The sequence below is a fragment of the Anopheles coluzzii genome, chromosome 3, assembly GCF_943734685.1.
Source record: "Anopheles coluzzii chromosome 3, AcolN3, whole genome shotgun sequence".
Classification (NCBI taxonomy): domain Eukaryota; kingdom Metazoa; phylum Arthropoda; class Insecta; order Diptera; family Culicidae; genus Anopheles; species Anopheles coluzzii.
In genome coordinates, this window is record NC_064671.1 from 71494738 (window position 1) to 71512280 (window position 17543).

Sequence of the window (17543 nt, forward strand, 5' to 3'; positions counted from 1 at the left end):
AATGATATGCAATGCTGTGTAACATTCTGCGAGTGATGGTCCTTCGAGCCGAATTTTTAGTTCGTTTCGAACGAATACGCCTAAAGATATGCAATGATGTGTTACAATATGTGACGAATGGTCCTTCGAACCGGATTTTTCGATCCTTTTGAACGAATGCGCCTAAAGGTATGCAATTCTCGGTGACGCAGTAGTGAAATTAAATGGCAAAAGGTATGCACTAAGAGACAGTGAGTAAGAAGATTAAATGAAAAATAGATATTGTGATGCAATTCGACTGGGAGTTGGCGGTCCTGTGTGAAATGTTGCACGCAAAACTACCTACGATAAACTTTCCAACCAATTTGTCCAACCAATTATAGGCCTTCTTTCTCGGCGCACTACGCCCATTTTGCCCTGCAAGTGCAAAACTACCTATCTTCGCTAGAAATTAGGGCTCACCCTTTTTTCTATCCTTTTCCATACCCAGAACGATCCCATTGTGACAATTTTTGCCCACCTCCCCCCTTCCTTCCCAAACTATGGCTTCATCTCGCTGCACGCAAGCACGCCCTGGACAAGTGAAGAAAACTTAGGACACCCGGGGCGTCCCAGAAGCAATTTCTTCGCCAAAAAATCACGTACATCCTGAGCCAACCTGTGCTGGTTTTGGAGGGAGGGGGCAGGTTTTCTCTGTCTCTGGTGTACATGGGACCCGGGTGCCATTTTTCGGGCTTCCAATTTTCTCTGCATGGCTGTGTCTTCCAGCGCTAACCCGACCCTGTCCACGGTCGGTGCACGAAAAGTAGAGTTTAATTACGATTATTAAATTTTCGCCATTCGGTTGGGAGGAAAGTGCACAGAAGCCACACACAGCGTGCTATCACGATCACGAAATGTGTGAGCAGCTGCGATTGCTTTCGTGGCGGAAATGAAAGAATAAAGGACGTACGCCGGCATACGACTCTATAGGATGAAGATGTTTGTATCACACCAAGACGCGCGATTCATGTGGCAGCCCCTCCCGTTTTGCGCACGACACCAAGCGCACGCGTCCGCTCTCAACCAGCAGATCGTTTGTCTTCATTGTCGCATGGCGATACATACGAGATGGAGAAAAATTACCATCATCACTTCATCAAATCGCGACCGGCATTGGCGCCAACACCAGTTGGCGGCCTGTACGCTTTGCGCTTAAGTGATACGAAACGAAAAGCGAATTGTTTCGAGCGATTCAACGGGAATGGGATGTGAGCACGTGGAAGCTTCCGGCTGTACACATCGCGCTCGGCGTTCTCGCCAAATTATCGCCAAAAGATGGGCTTTTATTAAATTTTTACTCCTTTTTTCCGGTTCGTTTCGTTTCGATTTGTGCCACAAAAGATGTCTTGGATGTTTGCGAAGACCAAGTTGTTGCGAAAAATTGCTTTGAAGATACTCAAAGCGAACCCTGACAGAGCACTAGCCAATTACTAACCTTCCAATTATCGTTCCTTTGCTGTTAACTTGCTACAGCTTTCCACTCAAGCAAATGATGTGCCAATTTGCATATGAAAGTTGTGAAAAATGATAAACGGGAAAAAATAAACCACGACCATAAACAAATTTAACCCGACCAAGATTGTGAAGATAAACATTTTCCTGCATCCCCCTTGAGAAACACACATCGCACTTACTCTAGCGGAAAAGTGAAGAAACTATCGTCTTTCAAACTTGCCACATAATTCTTCGACTCAACGCAGGTACATAGACACACACACACACGCCAATACGCTTCGCTCACTCACCTGTCTGTTGCCTTGGGCGTTTCCATTTTCCCCCTGGTACCGGGAAAAGTGTCTGCGGTGTTTGTTATTTTCGTACTGTTGTTGCATTTCTTTTTCTGTCTTTCTCTCCCCATTCCACCGGTACGATATTTACGGCTAACCTTTACCTAAACGGTTGGTCACAACTTAGTTGCGCACTTGTTTCTTTGCCTTCCGTGCCCTCGCCTTGAACGGATGGTGGCCTGAACTTTTAGTGCACCGTACTTTTCGCTTCAAGTTTTCTTCCCCTATATCTGTTCCCAGGTAAGTTTTGCGCGTGTGTGTGCGGCATTTCCCATTTTCCGTGCCACTTTTCTGTGCCGGATAAAGTTTCTCACTCACTATCGCTCTGCCGATCATCGGTAGCATTAGGAGCCGCTCGCTGCCAGAGATGCACGCCATGCCGTAAGTGCAGCAGCAGCAGCAGCAGCGTGGCTTGCGGGCGACGAACGCGACCGATATACTTAGCTCCCACAGGAGGCGATGCAATTGATGCTGGCATTAGTATTGATGTTTCACTCGTAAGTAGTTTTCTTGTCTTCGCTCTTCACTTTCTTTTGCTTGCTTTCAAGTTGCGCCCTTGTTTCTTCTTTTTTTTTTTTTTTTTTGGAACCTCAAACCTCAAACCATCCTTTAATCTACGTTTGATCGAGATGATGATCATGAGACGTTTGCTTGACAGCTGTTCCAGTTTGCGGACAACTTTTCTGAGCTGCAGAGACAGCGAGCTTCGGCAACTCGGACCTTTTCCTTTGGTTTGGTGTTGGTTCGACGAGCGGGAACTTTTTCGGTGAAAGTTTTTCCCCTGTGCCAATGCAGCACCCGGGCCGAAGCATCCGAAGGTATGTGTGTGGGATGAAATGAAGTCATTTGCTCTTAATTGAATTCAGTTAGTTTCTTTTCTATCGTCACTGGTCTGTTTGTCATCAAAACACTATCAGCTTTGGATTCTCTGCGCACGGTGTGATGATAGATGCGAGAAAGATTAACACAACGTTTCGCAAACGTTAATATCGGTTGGCTTAGTGAACTTTTAGTCTGGTGGGATTCAGTTCTGCACCCATTTTACCGCTTGATTGTTAAAGTTTCGGTGCCGTTTTGGGAGTACATTTCAAGGATCATAGTTTTTATCTGTGGATTTTTCCGAAGAATTGAAAATGATAGTTTGGTTCGGACCAGGGTTTGTATAGTTCAAAATTATCTGGACCCTCCTTATAACATTCTAAAGCAATCTTTTATTATTTTAAGTATTCTGCTTGCGGGTGTCGAAGTCTCGAAGTCGTCAACTCGTACGACTTAATAACATGCCCGTCATGGGCTCAAGCCCCAAATGGACCGTGCCGCCATACGTAGGACTGACTATCCTGCTATGGGGGGTAATCCAAAAGTCACTGAAAGCCAAGCACAGGCAGGCCTTGATCGACAACGGTTGTTGTGCCAAAAGAAGAAAAAGATTCTACTTCACTGTCATAACTATACTTGTTAAAGATATTGATACTTTGCTTATCAGCCATTAAGAAATGACTAGTATAAAGCAATATAAACGACTTTCTCCTTCTTATAAGATGTGTTTCACATCTGGAAGTGATTTAACTTCTTAACATAATTTCGAAGATCGTAATACCGAAAGAAGAAAAAAGAACAAAACTCTATCATGAGGATTTTTATAATGTACTATTTAAATCAACACGGTGATTGGGATATTCCGCTTAAATACTTCGCTTTTTCGAGATCCTTCTTAAATCCAAGGGGCACATATAGAGAAACTAATGCAGAACATTTGCCAGAGCTCTTTTTCAAAGAATGCATACTGGTCCAGGAACTGAATTAAACCCACACCCAGATAACAGAATTGGTGCTGAATCTACAACGGTCTTGGAACTCATCCTGAATCCATATCGGTCCTGGAATGATCCCGAACCTATACCAGTCCTGGATCTGATCCTGCTTCTATACTAGTCCTGGAACAGATATTGAAATCATTCTAGTCCTTGAAATGATTTTGATCGTGACCCATATGATTAGTCCATGAACTGATAGGGCGTGAAACTTATATAGAATCTAAGGCAGATTCTCCAACCCAACTGATTCTGAACCCATTCCAGGCGATACAAATGCACTAAGCGACTCCTAAACGGGATCTAAACGGTTCAAGCTCTCAGGTCAGAAGGAGTCCTAAAAGACTCCGTTTAACAGACAGTATTTAACCGATGGCAAATTTTACCATTTTCATGAAAGAAGATCATTTCCATTTTAAACCATTTTAGCATTCTAACCGAATTCATTGTGTGATTTTTTACCAAAAATAACATAAATATAAATTAAACGATTGTTTACTAATTTCATTTGAATTTAAAATTTTCAAATTCAATCTGACGTGGCTGTTGGTGGCCTTCCCGCTGTCCATCGTTTTAGATCATTTTCACCCGTCCCGTCAAATTTGACAGCTGGCACCGTGTCAAACGCATCTAAAACAGCACAAACGAAGAAAATATTCGACCCAACTCAGGCTGCCAAGTGTTTTTATCAGCTTGTGCAGCATTTCCCGGTTCCCTTTTGGTCTTTCACGCAAGGTATTTTCACTGCCCGTGCTTTTTCTTCACGCTTCCCCTCCACCCTCACCCAATCCATGTGACCCGAGTACGGCCGGACGTTTTGGCCATCCGTAAACCGATTCCGTTCTTACGTAATTTTACTGCCGCACCGGGAGTGAACGTTGTTTTGATTGTGTGATCATCCCGTTTTCTCTCCACTCCTCCCCCTTTCAGCTTTAGTGCTGCTGCTACTGCTGCCCCATCGAACCATGTCGGGTGTTTTCCGCATCGGAGTTCGCCTGGTGAAGGGTACGCCGGGGGCAGGGTCCCCGGCAACGCCGCTCTTCATCGCGGCGCGCAACATCTCCGGCAAGACGCTGCGCGGCTCGAAGCTGAGCAAGCCGAAACCGTTCCCGTACTTGGAGAAGCAATACACCGCCTGGAATGCGTGCATGGACGTGCTGCGCAAGAACACGACCAGCCGGTTCGACGAGAACACGAAGGTGTGCGGGTTGGAAATACGCAGCAACAAATGGCAACACCAATCGCAATGAACTGTCCTCCGTCTGTGCTTCCGTTTTAGGTCGTAGTGGTTGACGGACCGATCGCGGCAGGAAAGTCCGCCTTCGCCAAGGAGCTGGCCGCGGAGCTGGAGATGAAATACTTCCCGGAGGTGACGATGGACAACTACTACATCAACCCGTACGGGTACGATATGCGCCAGCTCGATGCCAAGCTGCCCGCCACCATGCAGAGCTTCGACGTGACGAAATTCCATCAAAATCCGACCCACCGCAACGCGGCCTCCTTCCAGGTGCGCATGCTGGTGGAGCGCTTCTCGCAGTACGCGGACGCGCTGGCCCATCTGTTCAGTACGGGCGAGGGTGTGGTGCTGGATCGCAGCGTCTACTCGGACTTCGTCTTTCTCGAGGCGATGTTCCGCAACGGGTACGTTTCCAAGGGTGCCCGCTCGGTGTACTACGATCTGGTGAAGAACACGTTCTGCGACCTGATGAAGCCCCACCTGGTCATCTATCTGGACGTGCCGGTGGACGTGGTGAAGCAGCGCATCAAGAAGCGGGCCAACCCGGCGGAGGTCAACTCGAAGGCCCTGACCGACCAGTATCTGAAGGACATCGAGACGATCTACAAGCAGCAGTATCTGAAGGACATCAGCACACACGCCGAGCTGCTGATCTACGACTGGTCGGACTACGGCGAGACGGAGGTGGTGGTGGAGGACATCGAGCGCATCGATTTCGACCGGTTCGACAAGGACGATCCGAAGATGCGCGACTGGGTGATGGAGAACGAGGAGGACTGGACCGAGGCCCGCTGCCGGTACATGAACAAGCCGGACCTGATGAACTCGCTGAACGTGCCGCGGTTCGACGTGCCCGAGCTGACCGTATCGCCGGACGACTTCAAGGCGTGGTACGACGTCTGGTACTCGGCCCCGGGCATGCAGTTCCGCAAGGGCTACAACGAGGAGTGCGGCGACACCGGCATCCTCACCAAGATGAAGGCCGACTTCCGCAACACGCTGTAAGATACTTGCAACAATACCCGGGCACCATAATTTCCTGTGAGAGGAGTCGCAGTGTAATAAACTAAATTGTTAACTTAACACCCTCAGTCGTGCAATTGCTTGTTTATTTGACAGTTAGCAGGATTCTTGCATCTGGCGTCGTTCGAAGTATCGTTGTCGCGCCGCCTCAAACACATCGCCAACGGTTCGCTTCTTCCAAATGTCGATTGGCGGTGGTTTGGGCTTTTTCGCTGCCGGTTCTTCCTCCACCGTGTCCTCCTCTTTCACCGATTCCTGGGCACCTTCAACCGGCACGGTGGGTGCGCTTGCTGCATGTCCGTTCGTTTCCTTTTCTCCCTCAACAGGCTCACCCTTTGGTTGATCCTTTTCCTGCTCGCCTTCCGAATCCTCGCTGCTACTGTCCGAATCGATGCTGAAATCTGAATCCGCATCCAAGTTCGACTGCAAATGTGTCCTCTCCTTGGGCTCGTTACTTTCCGCCACGGCCTCGTTTTCATCATCCGACACCCGCTTACGATATTTCCTTTCCCGCTGTGAGGACGCCTTGGGACGCTCCTGCTTTTCCACCTTCTCCGGGGACTCTTTTTCACGCTCTTCCACCGCCTCTGTCACCTCTTCCGCTTTTGTGTCCACCTTGCCCTCCTTCTCCTCCTTCTCACCATCACCTTTCTCCTCGTGCTTAGTCTTCTGCTGGTAAATGTGACGATAAAACCCGCCCAAATCGGACTGCTTCGTAACATCCCCGATCGTCTCCAGGTACTCTTCGCGCTTTTCCTGCTCCTCCAGCTTCTTCATCTCCTCCAGCTTGGCACGGTACGCGGACGTGACGAACGATTCCTTGTCCTTAAACTTTTCGCCCTCCGCGTCGCGCTCCTTCTGCACCTGCCGCTCGATCCGGCGCTCCTGTTCCTTCTTGCGCCGCTCGGCCGTCTCCATCAGCTTGCCGATGTACTTCGGTTTCCGGTCCACCGCCTGCTCCTTCCCCTGGGTGGCCGTCTTTTCCCGCTGCTCCACCATATCGTCGTACAGCTCGTCGTACTGATAGATCGTCGGGTCTTCCTCGATCGCTTTCTGCTGCGCGGCCTGTGCCTGGCGTTTCTGGTTGGCGCCCAGCTCGATCTTCACCTTGCTCGTGCCGGCCTCGTCCGAGTCGGAGTCACTGGCGAAGGCGGCATGCTTTTTCACCGGACCGGTATCGGCGGCACGATCAATTAAACCGTATCTGAAGGAGAGGAATTGCAAGATTATTTCGAATTTGTGAAGTAAATCACGAGAAACTTACTTTTTGGACATCGTGGAATGATGCTCGCGCGGAACGAGTGTAAACAAACGGCGGCAAACAAACTGGATGAGTCTGGTCGACCACAAGGACAATGAATGTGGCAGCGGGAATGATTGACGCCAGGACTCCACAGAGCATAACACGGAGCGCAACATAACAACTGACAGCTGCCAAACGCTTGAGAAAACGCTTGGGAAAGGAGGTAAAGCGTTTCATTAACTATCGGTCATCGCAGTAGGTTGGTAGCTTTTCAACGAAAAATGAGCGGCCTACTAAGGATATTCAAAACATGGTACCGGCAATAAAGCGTTTTATAAAGCGTTTAGCAGCTGTCAGTTGTTATGTTGCGCTCCGTGTTATGCTCTGTGGAGTCCTGGCGTGAGATAATTTAAATCAATTTATTTATTATTATTATTATTATTATTATTTTTTATTTTTGAAAACAAAGGAAAATTTAGCTGAAAACTGGAGGCAACCAGTCACATTCTTTTAGCTTAAGCGTGTTCTGAATCTGTTTTTCTATTTTGTGTAATCTTGTAATCTTTTTTATTTAATTTTATAAAACGATTTGCTCATGAACGCGCTCCCACTGTTAGCCTCCGCTGTCAACGAGCTGCTCGATTCGAGCACTATGTCCGGACCTGTCAAATTATGTAAGCACGATTTTCTCATTCTCGCCGAAAGCAGAATCGCACATATTTTTGTCCGGAGTTGTGTCGGTGATTATTTTGGAAAACGCGCACGATGGCCTCCCGTCGAATTGCTCAATCGAGTGTGAACTGGGCCGCTCTGGCCGAGCGCGTGCCCCCGAACCAGAAGGCTAACCTGGCCGCGTTCAAGACGAAGAGCGACAAATATCTGCGCAGGTGGGTAAAAGGTTTCCCCGGCCCGCGGGGGCGGGAGGGCTCCCCGTCCGGCATACAGGCAGAATCCCTCCATTGGAAGAGATTCCACCATCACGTCCCTGTTAGCTGTCAGTGGTGGAGACTGCCCGTGACACAACACCGACGTGAAGGGGTCCCGCACCGCCAAAGTGAGCTGTGTTTCGTAATCGCTTTTGTAACTTTTTTTGTGTCACCCCCCGTCCGTCCGTAACCACTCTCTTACCACAGCGTTGTTGCCAACCCGGAGACACCGCCGAAAATTGACTGGTCGTTCTACAAGAAGAATGTCCCTGTGGCCGGCATGGTGGACAAGTTCCAGAAGGCGTACGAAGGCCTGCAGATCCCGTACCCGGCCGATAACGTGACCAAGCTGGTGGAGGCGCAGGAGAAGGAGGTCCAGCAGGATATCGCCAAGTTCGTGAAGGAGTCGGAGGTGCGCATTTCCGACTACCAGACCCAGATCGCCACCCTGAAGGCGCTGCTGCCGTTCGACCAGATGACGATGGAGGACTTCAAAGACTCATTCCCTGAGGTGAGGTCGACATGTGCCTATGTTGCTGCCTGCCTCATAGCCTATGTGCTATGACATGTGGTCGCTTTCCTGCTGGATGTTGCTAAATGCTTGCTTCCCATTCGCTTTCTCCCCCCTTTAGCAAGCCTTGGATCCCATCAACCGTCCATCGTTCTGGCCACACACCCCGGAGGAGCAGGAACCTGGTGCACCGAACGCTGAGCCACACCATTAAGCGACGACGACGACGGGGTCGGCTCATTGTGGAGCGCGCAGTGACGTCAACGATTGGTACCGGCCGGCGTAGATCCGGAATAGAAATAAAGCAGATTGCTGTTCGCTAACAACACACCGTACATCAGCAGATTCGTTTTTGAAGAAACAACCCCGTGTATTTTGACCAAAGAAAAAGCAATTTCCCGTTTTATTGTTGCTCCTCCTGCGTTTCCCCGTCCGGACTTCGCTTCCGCTTGCGTATGTTAATCGCGATCTCGGTCGATTTGATGTGGACCTGCCGCTCCTGCAGCCAATCATCGAACAACTTGTTCGTTTTGGTGCCCTCGTTGAACAGCAACCGCTCGCTGAAGTCAAACTTGCTGGCCACGTTCAAGCTATCGTTACCGACATTTTGGCACAGATCCTTCAGCCCCTTGAGCCGCTCCTGTGCCGTGGTGTAAAGCATCTCCGCCACGCTGTTGTTGTTCTGGTAGCGCGTCAGGTACATGCCCAGCTCGAAGTAAAACTTGCAAAGCGCACCAAGCTCCACGTAATTCGCATCCGCTTGGTAGATTTCCTTATAGGCCGCACTGTAGACGTCGGGGACAAGAGCTCTAAAAGGGAGAAGATAATCATAGTTGGCCTTAAAATTACTCCGCAAAGCAAGGCGTTACGCACTCAAAGTGTGGATTTCTATCGTCTTGCGTGAGCATCACCCAAAGCGGAAGCTCGAGCGTGTGGTTGTTCGATAGGTTGGGAGATTTTTCCGAAGCGTCCAGAAAACCTGCAACACAACACAAAAGCGCTCAGTCAGTGGTTGGAAAATGGCCACTGCCACCCACATCATATCGCCCTTACCCATCATGTGGAGATCCTGCGTCGTGCGGCATGGTATGCGTTCCTGCGTTATCGCAATATCGTCCAGGCTGTAGTAATTGGGCCGAAAGCTTGGAATATTCATTGCGATTCGTAGCCAAAATTTTCTATTTTGATTTTCAACGTTTTTAGCGCCCTTTGGTCTGTGGCAAGCGCAACCTGTCAGCTGTTTTCCGTTTGCGAACGCTCCTGGACAGTGTGACCAGATTATTTTGGCGGTTTTCGGTAGCAATTTCTGTTTTTTGTGGTACAGTGGAGCGCCGTTTATCCGGGTACCTTTTATCCGGCTTTCCGTTTATCCGTGCTGTTGAGAAATGACAGTTCAATACAAAGGTGACATTGCGTTATGAGGAGGATATTTAAAAAAGCGGTTATAAGAGCACATTGTCATAACAAAAAACACTATAATTCATGGCAAATTTCAAATATTCTAATGGGAAAAACATGAAGTTAATAAAAACTGGGTTATTTTTATCAAAAAATAAGAATTTTTTAAAGAACTAATCAGAAATTGATGATAAAATATATCATTTGACTCATTATCCGTGTTATTCGCTTATCCGGTCGAGGTCAAGTCCCGAGAAGCCCGGATAAACGGCGCTTCACTGTAGTTGTCAGTAGGTTTTTAAATTTTTAGCTCAGTTTCAATGTGACGAATTGCAACGATTTCATTGTCCGACGTTATCTGTCGAATCCCATACAAAAATTTGACATGCCTTCCGATAAAATCGCATGCGAAAAAGCAATGACATGGGCCTTACCCGGCGCTCTAGCAGCAATCGAACACGACTTCAAACATGAAAAATGTAAGGGACTAGACATGTTCGATTTGTTGGTAATCAAATCGAACATGTCTAATCCCATATATTTTTCTTCTTCGATGACGTGTTCGATTGCTGCTAGAGCGCTGCCTTAGTTGACATTTTTGAGCTTCTTGTTCTATTCGCTAGTGATTTCAATGGAATTTAATGCAAAAAATGATTTGTGAAATAGTTTCATAACTTGTCAGTCAGTGTTATGCAGAAATCTGTGATTTTCGGTAGAATAGATGAAAAATTGGTAGTTTCAGCGTAGGCATTTCAAAAATCAGTATTTCTGGCCACTTTGATCCTGGGTCCACTTCTCAATGCGGTGTGTCTGCGCGAAGTTGTAAATTGAAGCCACCTTGACTGTCAAACAGTGCGACATGGTCCGACACTCTCCGACCGGGCACGAAACGTTCAATTTCTTGTGGCAAATGTGGTGGAGTGGAAGTTGCTCTCGCGGTGCCAATAATCTGTTGCCTGTATTGTAACGAGGAAAAACTACCATTTTTTTTGCACCGCAAAACACACGACAACCCCATTGCAACCGTTAGCGTTATCATTCCAGCTCAACTCAAAACAAACAGCTGTCGCCTTTTTGCTCCTCACGAACCACGAAATTTGCGTGGTAACACCACTCGGCCACACGGTGTATCGAGTTTCCCCATCACCACGTGTTTTTGCGCAATCCTAAAGAGGCGTGCGTGCGTGCGTGTGTGTTTGGTGTGTGGCCAACAGGCAACGCGTGGTTAATTCCGGCCGGACTAAGGACGATGGAGAACGGCACGTCCAACAATCTGCAGGATGGGCTTTCCTGCGAGGAGCTGTTCCGGAAAAGTGACGGCCTGACGTACAAGTAAGTAGGTGGTGATGCGGTCCAGCATCTGGCCGAAACATATGTTTTGGTACCCCGTCGCTTCCCTGCTATATTGTTATACCCTTTCAGTGACTTTATCATCCTGCCGGGTTACATCGATTTCACGGCGGAAGAGGTGGACCTGTCCTCGCCGCTGACGAAGAAAATCATGCTGAAGGCACCGCTCGTCTCCTCGCCCATGGATACGGTGACCGAAGCCGAAATGGCTATCTCGATGGCGGTGAGTAGAGCGCTCCTCTCTTTCACATTCTCGCTCGCTCTTTCCCTCTCTCGCGGCATGTGTGTGTGTGTTTGCAGCTCGCGGCATGTGTGTTTTGAAAAACAAACCTTTTCTGCGGATGGACTGCCGAACGGGGGTTGAGGAGGGTGTGACGCAAGAGAAATAATAATTCCACCCCTGTCTCAACCCCTGCACTTGTTGCGTTCGACAGCAACGTTTAAAAGGTTTCCTGGTGATGTCTTTAGAGAGAAAGAGAGCGTGAGAGAAAGAAACCCTACAAAAATGCCCCAGACAAGGCATTAGTTTACTTATCGTTTTTTTACGTTTGCTGTTCTATTTCTTGGCTATTCCATCCCCATTCCACACAAAAGCTGTGCGGTGGCATCGGCATTATCCATCACAACTGCACCCCCGAGTACCAGGCGAACGAGGTGCACAAGGTGAAGAAGTACAAGCATGGCTTCATCCGCGACCCGCTGGTGATGGGGCCGGAAAACACGGTCGCGGACGTGCTGGAGGCGAAGCGCAAGAACGGCTTCACCGGCTACCCGATCACGGAGAATGGCAAAATCGGCACCCGGCTGGTCGGCATCGTGACGTCGCGCGACATCGACTTCCGCGAGCACGACGTGGACATCAAGCTGAAGGACATCATGACGAAGCTGGAGGATCTCATTACCGCCCCGAACGGGGTGACGCTGCAGGAAGCGAACAACATTATGGAGAAGAGCAAAAAGGGCAAGCTGCCGATCGTGAACAAGACGGGCGAGCTGGTCGCACTGATTGCGCGCACCGATCTGAAGAAGGGCCGCACCTACCCGAACGCACTGAAGGACAGCAACAAGCAGCTGCTGGTCGGCGCTGCGATCGGTACGCGCGACGAGGACAAGGAGCGGCTGGAGCTGCTGTACCAGAACGGGGTGGACGTGATCGTGCTCGATTCGTCCCAGGGCAACTCGCTCTACCAGATCAACATGATCAAGTACATCAAGGAGAAGTACCCGTCGCTGCAGGTGATTGCGGGCAACGTGGTGACGCGCCAGCAGGCGTACAATCTCATCACGGCCGGGTGCGATGCGCTGCGCGTCGGCATGGGCTCGGGCTCGATCTGCATCACGCAGGAGGTGATGGCGTGCGGGTGCCCGCAGGCCACGGCCGTGTATCAGGTGTGCAATCTGGCCCGCCAGTACGGCGTGCCGGTCATTGCGGACGGTGGCATACAGTCGATCGGGCACATCGTGAAGGCGCTGTCGCTGGGCGCGTCCGCGGTGATGATGGGATCGCTGCTGGCCGGCACTTCGGAGGCGCCCGGGGAGTACTACTTCAGCGATGGCGTGCGGCTGAAGAAGTACCGTGGCATGGGCAGCTTGGAGGCGATGGAGCGCAAGGACGGCAAGGGGTCGGCCAGCTCGCGCTACTACCACACGGAGATTGAGAAGATGCGGGTGGCGCAGGGCGTGAGCGGTTCGATTGTGGACAAGGGCTCGATCCTGCGCTTCGTGCCGTACCTGCTGTGCGGGCTGCAGCACAGCTGCCAGGACATTGGCGCACGTTCCATCGCTAACTTAAGGTGAGTTTTGATAGTTTTTATGCATTTTTTGCAAAATAATCTAATTACTCATCGTTTGTTTTCCTGCAGAAAAATGATCTACAACGGTGAGCTGCGCTTCATGAAGCGCACCCACTCGGCCCAGCTCGAGGGTAACGTGCACGGTCTGTTCTCGTACGAGAAGCGCCTGTTCTGAGATCAACCCAACGCCCAGGAGCACCTTCCGTGAGGGGTCTCCGGTACGGTTCGATGGAAGGCGCAGCGCAGAGCGGCATTTTGTGGTGGCACAGACACTTAAAAAAAGAGAAACGCCCTGCAACAGCGAGACACTGAAATTTTGGGGCTAAAAGTGATCACATTTGTCTAACATCTACCGCTGTAAGCATACTGTGTAGAGTTCGTGACAGTTATTAAGTAAGGCATGTTTCTAGCAAACATACAAACCATGGGAGTTAGGGAACATTTGGACATACGCGACACAGCTTACAGGTAGTTGCAGGCGTACAACGCGAGCGACGTTTTTCTTTGTTAGCAACGGTAAAAAGCAAAAATCACACTCCCAAAACACATTTATTTAAGCTTAAGTTTGCGTGAAACAAAAATATGGCAACAAAATTTAACAATCAATCACACAGCCTGCCACCTTAATTTAAGATTTAAACAACCATTTCAATCTCTTTCTTCTCTTTGGTCGCTGTTTTTAACGGTGACAGAAAGAGCAAGAAGTAGATTTCGCGTACCGTGCCGTCGCCGCAACCGTTTTCCACTGCAAAACAAAACATGTTCTCTTTTCTCCACGTTGGAGAAACCAAATTAGCATGGCAAAGAGCAATTTTCGGGGTGGTAGTATTACATGAGATGTGTTACTAATTTCAACAACCACAACGTTGGCCTAGGTGTGGGAATATTCAAAATGTGCATTAATACTACAAACACAGCCAGCCATTCGAGTGGGGAATGGCTTCAGTTGTGTAGCAAATTGACTTCCTTTTGCCTTTCAATTGTAAAAGAGACGTGAATAGTCCGCTTCAATTATTGGAGGAAAACAATTACTGACAGTGAAATATGTTAAATTTAAGGTGTACCAATTGCATTCGATAGAAGAAGAGCAAAACAGGTCCAATTGGATGGGCGAGTCCCGGCGTCAAGCCTCTTCCAAATCCCCAAGTCCTTCGCAAAGGACTCTTGGGTTACTCCACACATGACCACGTTGTTCATACCGCCAGCAAGAGCAAGATGGTGAAGAAGAAAAGTTTGTCCATACTGGAATAATTCCTCTAGGCAGGGAAGATTGTTAAACAAACCTCCGAACGGTACTATTGTAGAAAGTTATTAAACAACAACAACAACAAACAATAACAAACTCTATGTAGGGGGAGCTACCTTATTGAGCTTTTTATGGCAATTATGTGTCTAATAGTGTTAGTTGTGGGTACGATCGACACTGATATAATGAAAAGTGAATAAATGTATGGACCGATGAAACATATGGTCCGATATAAAGTAAAGCTTTTAATGCTGCTGATGGCTATTAGTAATCCGAAGATGATACGAGTGAAATGTCGGGCCAGGTATGGACAAATTAACTATGTTAATGAGGATCTAATGCAAAACTAACGATTGTACTTATTTTTATTTCATTTTAGAGCACTTCTACCATATGGCACATCAGTGATGCGTTGAACTTCAGCGTTATTAATAAATAGAGCTACTTTTTTTAAACGAAATTGTAAGTATCAAGATTAATCTTAAACATGAAAAATGTAGAATCATTCTATGAGTGTGAACTAACATTAGTGTGTAAGCGTTAGATAATGTTGAACGTGTCTCTCCTCACAATTCAAGCACAGCTCCGATACGTTCTAATCATGCGACGCAGACGAGCTTAACACCGAAGCAAACCGAACACACAAAACCCAATCTCATTTATTTTCTGTCTGTGCAGCAAATACTCGAAATCTCCAGTCCATTTGCTCGTTATTACACTCCTCGGGACGTTTTCTGTACGATGGTGGAGAGCCAAGCCCCGTGTACAAGGATTTATTTTTTCGAAGCTTTAGTTTACGCTCCGCTCGTTAACACACACACACACACAATAGATGTCGGGCGTGCAAAATGTCACCCGACGAGAGCACAGGTCCCGGAGACAGACACCGACGGATGGACGGACACACGGTTCAACGGTAGAAAACTCGGGGCATAAAAGTCAACTCGGAACGGCGGTGATTGCTGAACAACAACACGGGTGCCAACACGGTTTCGCATCGCATAGCGAACGAACGAACGGGGACAATCGATAAAAGTTGATTGAGTTGTACCACCCACCACCGCCAACCCAATTCGCGAGATTTGTGATGTTGACAGATTCGAGCGAAAATCTACCGTTCGCGAGAGCACTCGAACGGGAGCTTTCCCTCACAGAGACCCCGGGCGGAGCAGTTGGAAATGGGGAATCTTGTACGTGTTTTTCCTTTTGCTTCTTCGCGGTTTTGGTCCCCATTTTCCGAAAATATAGCAAACACTTCACGCTGTTGATGGTATGATGATTTGATCCTTGCCGGGGGAGAACGAACGTTCGACGGAACATTCGCGAACAAATGCCGCGCGAGATGTTTTTGTCGCGTTTCGTGTGAAAAAAGGAGTTATAAATTATTCTGCAAAGGTTCAATTAATATGTGTGTGTGCAACACTGCCAACGACTGTCACTCAATATACACCGAATTTGGAGACAACTGTGCACTCGAACGATCCTTTCCTTTTGATCCCCGGTTGAACATGTGTTCAGTTCTGTGAGTGTCTATCGGTGCAAGTTCCTGTTTTGTATTGGATCAGATACAAGGATTTAGTGTATTTTTTCTGATTCTTATCAAACTCTTAGAATTTATCCATGAGTTCTTGACTTTTTTGCTAAATTTTGCGGTATGAGTTCAGGAAAAGTTCCAGTGTCGAGAAGTTGTGGACCAGTTCCTGGATTGGTTTAGGGTTAGGATCAATGTAGAATCCAGAGCAGTATCATGAAATGGATCATTTGAGGCCAGTATACGTTCGAAGTCCGATAACGATTGGGGTTCAATTCCAGCACCAGAATTGGGGTTCTTTTTGAGTTCCAGAACTAGAGTTAGTTCCATGGCGACGAACAAGTTTGCATCGGTTCTAGGGCCGATATGTATTCGGGACAAGTTCCAAGGATGATATTGATTTGTAATCAGTTCCAGGATGGGTTCGGGATCTAGGACCGATATGTATTCGGAACAAGTTCCAAGGACGGTATTGATTTGTAATCAGTTCCAGTATTGGTTCGGGATCAGTTGGTACTGCTACACTTAGGATTGGTATGAGTTTCCAAAAAGTTTCAGAATCAGTATGAATTCGGAAGCTCCAACGACCATTTAGTTCTGAATCAATTACATGACATACATGGGTTCAGAATCAGTTTCAGGTCCTGTATGTGTCCAGTATCAATTCCAGGATCTATATGGGCTCAGAATCAGTTCCAAAAACGGTATGGATTTGAGATCAGCTGCAGGATCTTCATGACTTAAGGACCATTTCCAGCGCCTGTAATGGCTCAGAAATAGTTTCTCTTGATATGTCCTAAGATTTTCCAGTACCTGGGAGGAACATTGCGTATCCCTACCACCAAATTAACTATTTATTGGCAAAAAATGTTGTAACACAGTAAAAAAACACGCAGAATTAATTCAAAACTATCTGCGAAATGGTAAAAAAACCCTGGAGAACCCCAGTGAAGAGCCTTGAGAGCATGATAAAACACGAAGCAACAAAGTAAAATTAACGAACGGAAAAAACGTGTTGTAATCAATCTAAATGTAAAACATAACATGATAAAATATGTTCATGCAGCAACACTATTAAGATCATCCATTTCTTAATTGTTCCTTGATCCTCGTGCTTGATCGTCCTGATCGTATAAACATTGAATGGCGTGTTTTGTGTGCATTCTGATCCATCCCGGATCAGCTGTCCGGATCCTTATTATTTCATCGTCCATCGTTTTTGTCTTCCTTTTTATCACGCTTTACTTCACGAAACATTTACTCCAACATCGCGCTTAAATTAATCAATCATCAAACCCATATTGATAACATACTTTTTGCAAAGAAAAAAACACGATAATTACAAGTGCGCGGCTAGTTTTTACACCCGTTAACAGTGCGGCGTACGGATAGTCCAGCCAGGCAGATGACCAGGCATGCCCGACAAGTACGTAAGCGGTCGGGTATCTTCCCAGGAAATGGCCAAAGCGTGCAAAAATGGCAAATAAAAGGAAAAGTTCTCTCCTAGCGCCTGGAGTCCACATCCGAGCCGAGTCTCTTTACGATCGATTAAATATTCATAGCTTGTTCATATATTCATAGTGCCGACAAGATCAAACGGCGCTGCTCTGCATGCTTTTCATGCGACGTGCGACCAACCGACCGACGTGGACGGTAGTGG

General features: G+C 47.8%; 5 protein-coding genes across 6 annotated transcripts; 3 read left to right on the forward strand and 2 right to left on the reverse strand.

The window, feature by feature from the left end:
- Nucleotides 1-4231: 4231 nt before the first annotated feature.
- LOC120957006 (NADH dehydrogenase [ubiquinone] 1 alpha subcomplex subunit 10, mitochondrial) lies at nt 4232-5945 on the forward strand. 2 transcript variants are annotated; one of them, XM_040378908.2, is made up of 3 exons: nt 4232-4357; nt 4553-4821; nt 4902-5945. In XM_040378908.2, the coding sequence occupies exons 2-3, from the start codon at nt 4588-4590 to the stop codon at nt 5865-5867; spliced, it is 1200 nt and encodes a 399-aa protein (XP_040234842.2). In that variant the 5' UTR covers nt 4232-4357; nt 4553-4587; the 3' UTR covers nt 5868-5945. The 2 variants fall into 2 exon arrangements, with proteins under 2 accessions (XP_040234842.2, XP_040234843.2); XM_040378909.2 differs by lacking the exon at nt 4232-4357 and adding an exon at nt 4363-4470.
- LOC120957007 (nuclear speckle splicing regulatory protein 1) lies at nt 5934-7455 on the reverse strand. The gene is made up of 2 exons (XM_040378910.2): nt 7150-7455; nt 5934-7089 (listed from the first exon to the last, which is right to left on the reverse strand). The coding sequence occupies exons 1-2, from the start codon at nt 7302-7304 to the stop codon at nt 5982-5984; spliced, it is 1263 nt and encodes a 420-aa protein (XP_040234844.2). The 5' UTR covers nt 7305-7455; the 3' UTR covers nt 5934-5981.
- Nucleotides 7456-7797: 342 nt separating this feature from the next.
- On the forward strand, nt 7798-8900 carry LOC120958047 (ATP synthase subunit d, mitochondrial). Its single transcript, XM_040380589.2, has 3 exons — nt 7798-8015; nt 8262-8565; nt 8687-8900. Exons 1-3 carry the CDS (start codon nt 7894-7896, stop codon nt 8777-8779), a joined length of 519 nt encoding a protein of 172 aa, XP_040236523.1. The 5' UTR covers nt 7798-7893; the 3' UTR covers nt 8780-8900.
- On the reverse strand, nt 8829-10045 carry LOC120958046 (DNA replication complex GINS protein PSF3). The gene is made up of 3 exons (XM_040380588.2): nt 9619-10045; nt 9439-9544; nt 8829-9374 (listed from the first exon to the last, which is right to left on the reverse strand). Exons 1-3 carry the CDS (start codon nt 9719-9721, stop codon nt 8969-8971), a joined length of 615 nt encoding a protein of 204 aa, XP_040236522.2. The 5' UTR covers nt 9722-10045; the 3' UTR covers nt 8829-8968.
- Nucleotides 10046-10828: 783 nt separating this feature from the next.
- Nucleotides 10829-14593, forward strand: LOC120957045 (inosine-5'-monophosphate dehydrogenase). Its single transcript, XM_040378973.2, has 4 exons — nt 10829-11295; nt 11386-11536; nt 11908-13106; nt 13176-14593. Exons 1-4 carry the CDS (start codon nt 11213-11215, stop codon nt 13279-13281), a joined length of 1539 nt encoding a protein of 512 aa, XP_040234907.1. The 5' UTR covers nt 10829-11212; the 3' UTR covers nt 13282-14593.
- The last annotated feature ends 2950 nt before the right edge of the window (nt 14594-17543 follow it).

What these genes read in the sequence shown, in the direction of transcription:
- LOC120957006 (XM_040378908.2), top strand. Translation starts at nt 4,588, where the DNA reads ATGTCGGGTGTTTTCCGCATCGGAGTTCGCCTGGTGAAGGGTACGCCG. An exon ending in GGTTCGACGAGAACACGAAG is followed by an intron (nt 4,822 to 4,901) that starts GTGTGCGGGTTG and finishes CTTCCGTTTTAG; the next exon opens with GTCGTAGTGGTTGACGGACC.
- LOC120957007 (XM_040378910.2), bottom strand. Translation starts at nt 7,304, where the DNA reads ATGTTGCGCTCCGTGTTATGCTCTGTGGAGTCCTGGCGTCAATCATTC. An exon ending in CATTCCACGATGTCCAAAAA is followed by an intron (nt 7,090 to 7,149) that starts GTAAGTTTCTCG and finishes CCTCTCCTTCAG; the next exon opens with ATACGGTTTAATTGATCGTG.
- LOC120958047 (XM_040380589.2), top strand. Translation starts at nt 7,894, where the DNA reads ATGGCCTCCCGTCGAATTGCTCAATCGAGTGTGAACTGGGCCGCTCTG. An exon ending in AGCGACAAATATCTGCGCAG is followed by an intron (nt 8,016 to 8,261) that starts GTGGGTAAAAGG and finishes CTCTTACCACAG; the next exon opens with CGTTGTTGCCAACCCGGAGA. An exon ending in TCAAAGACTCATTCCCTGAG is followed by an intron (nt 8,566 to 8,686) that starts GTGAGGTCGACA and finishes TCCCCCCTTTAG; the next exon opens with CAAGCCTTGGATCCCATCAA.
- LOC120958046 (XM_040380588.2), bottom strand. Translation starts at nt 9,721, where the DNA reads ATGAATATTCCAAGCTTTCGGCCCAATTACTACAGCCTGGACGATATT. An exon ending in GCAGGATCTCCACATGATGG is followed by an intron (nt 9,545 to 9,618) that starts GTAAGGGCGATA and finishes GTTGTGTTGCAG; the next exon opens with GTTTTCTGGACGCTTCGGAA. An exon ending in GATAGAAATCCACACTTTGA is followed by an intron (nt 9,375 to 9,438) that starts GTGCGTAACGCC and finishes TCTCCCTTTTAG; the next exon opens with AGCTCTTGTCCCCGACGTCT.
- LOC120957045 (XM_040378973.2), top strand. Translation starts at nt 11,213, where the DNA reads ATGGAGAACGGCACGTCCAACAATCTGCAGGATGGGCTTTCCTGCGAG. An exon ending in AAATGGCTATCTCGATGGCG is followed by an intron (nt 11,537 to 11,907) that starts GTGAGTAGAGCG and finishes TCCACACAAAAG; the next exon opens with CTGTGCGGTGGCATCGGCAT. An exon ending in CGTTCCATCGCTAACTTAAG is followed by an intron (nt 13,107 to 13,175) that starts GTGAGTTTTGAT and finishes GTTTTCCTGCAG; the next exon opens with AAAAATGATCTACAACGGTG.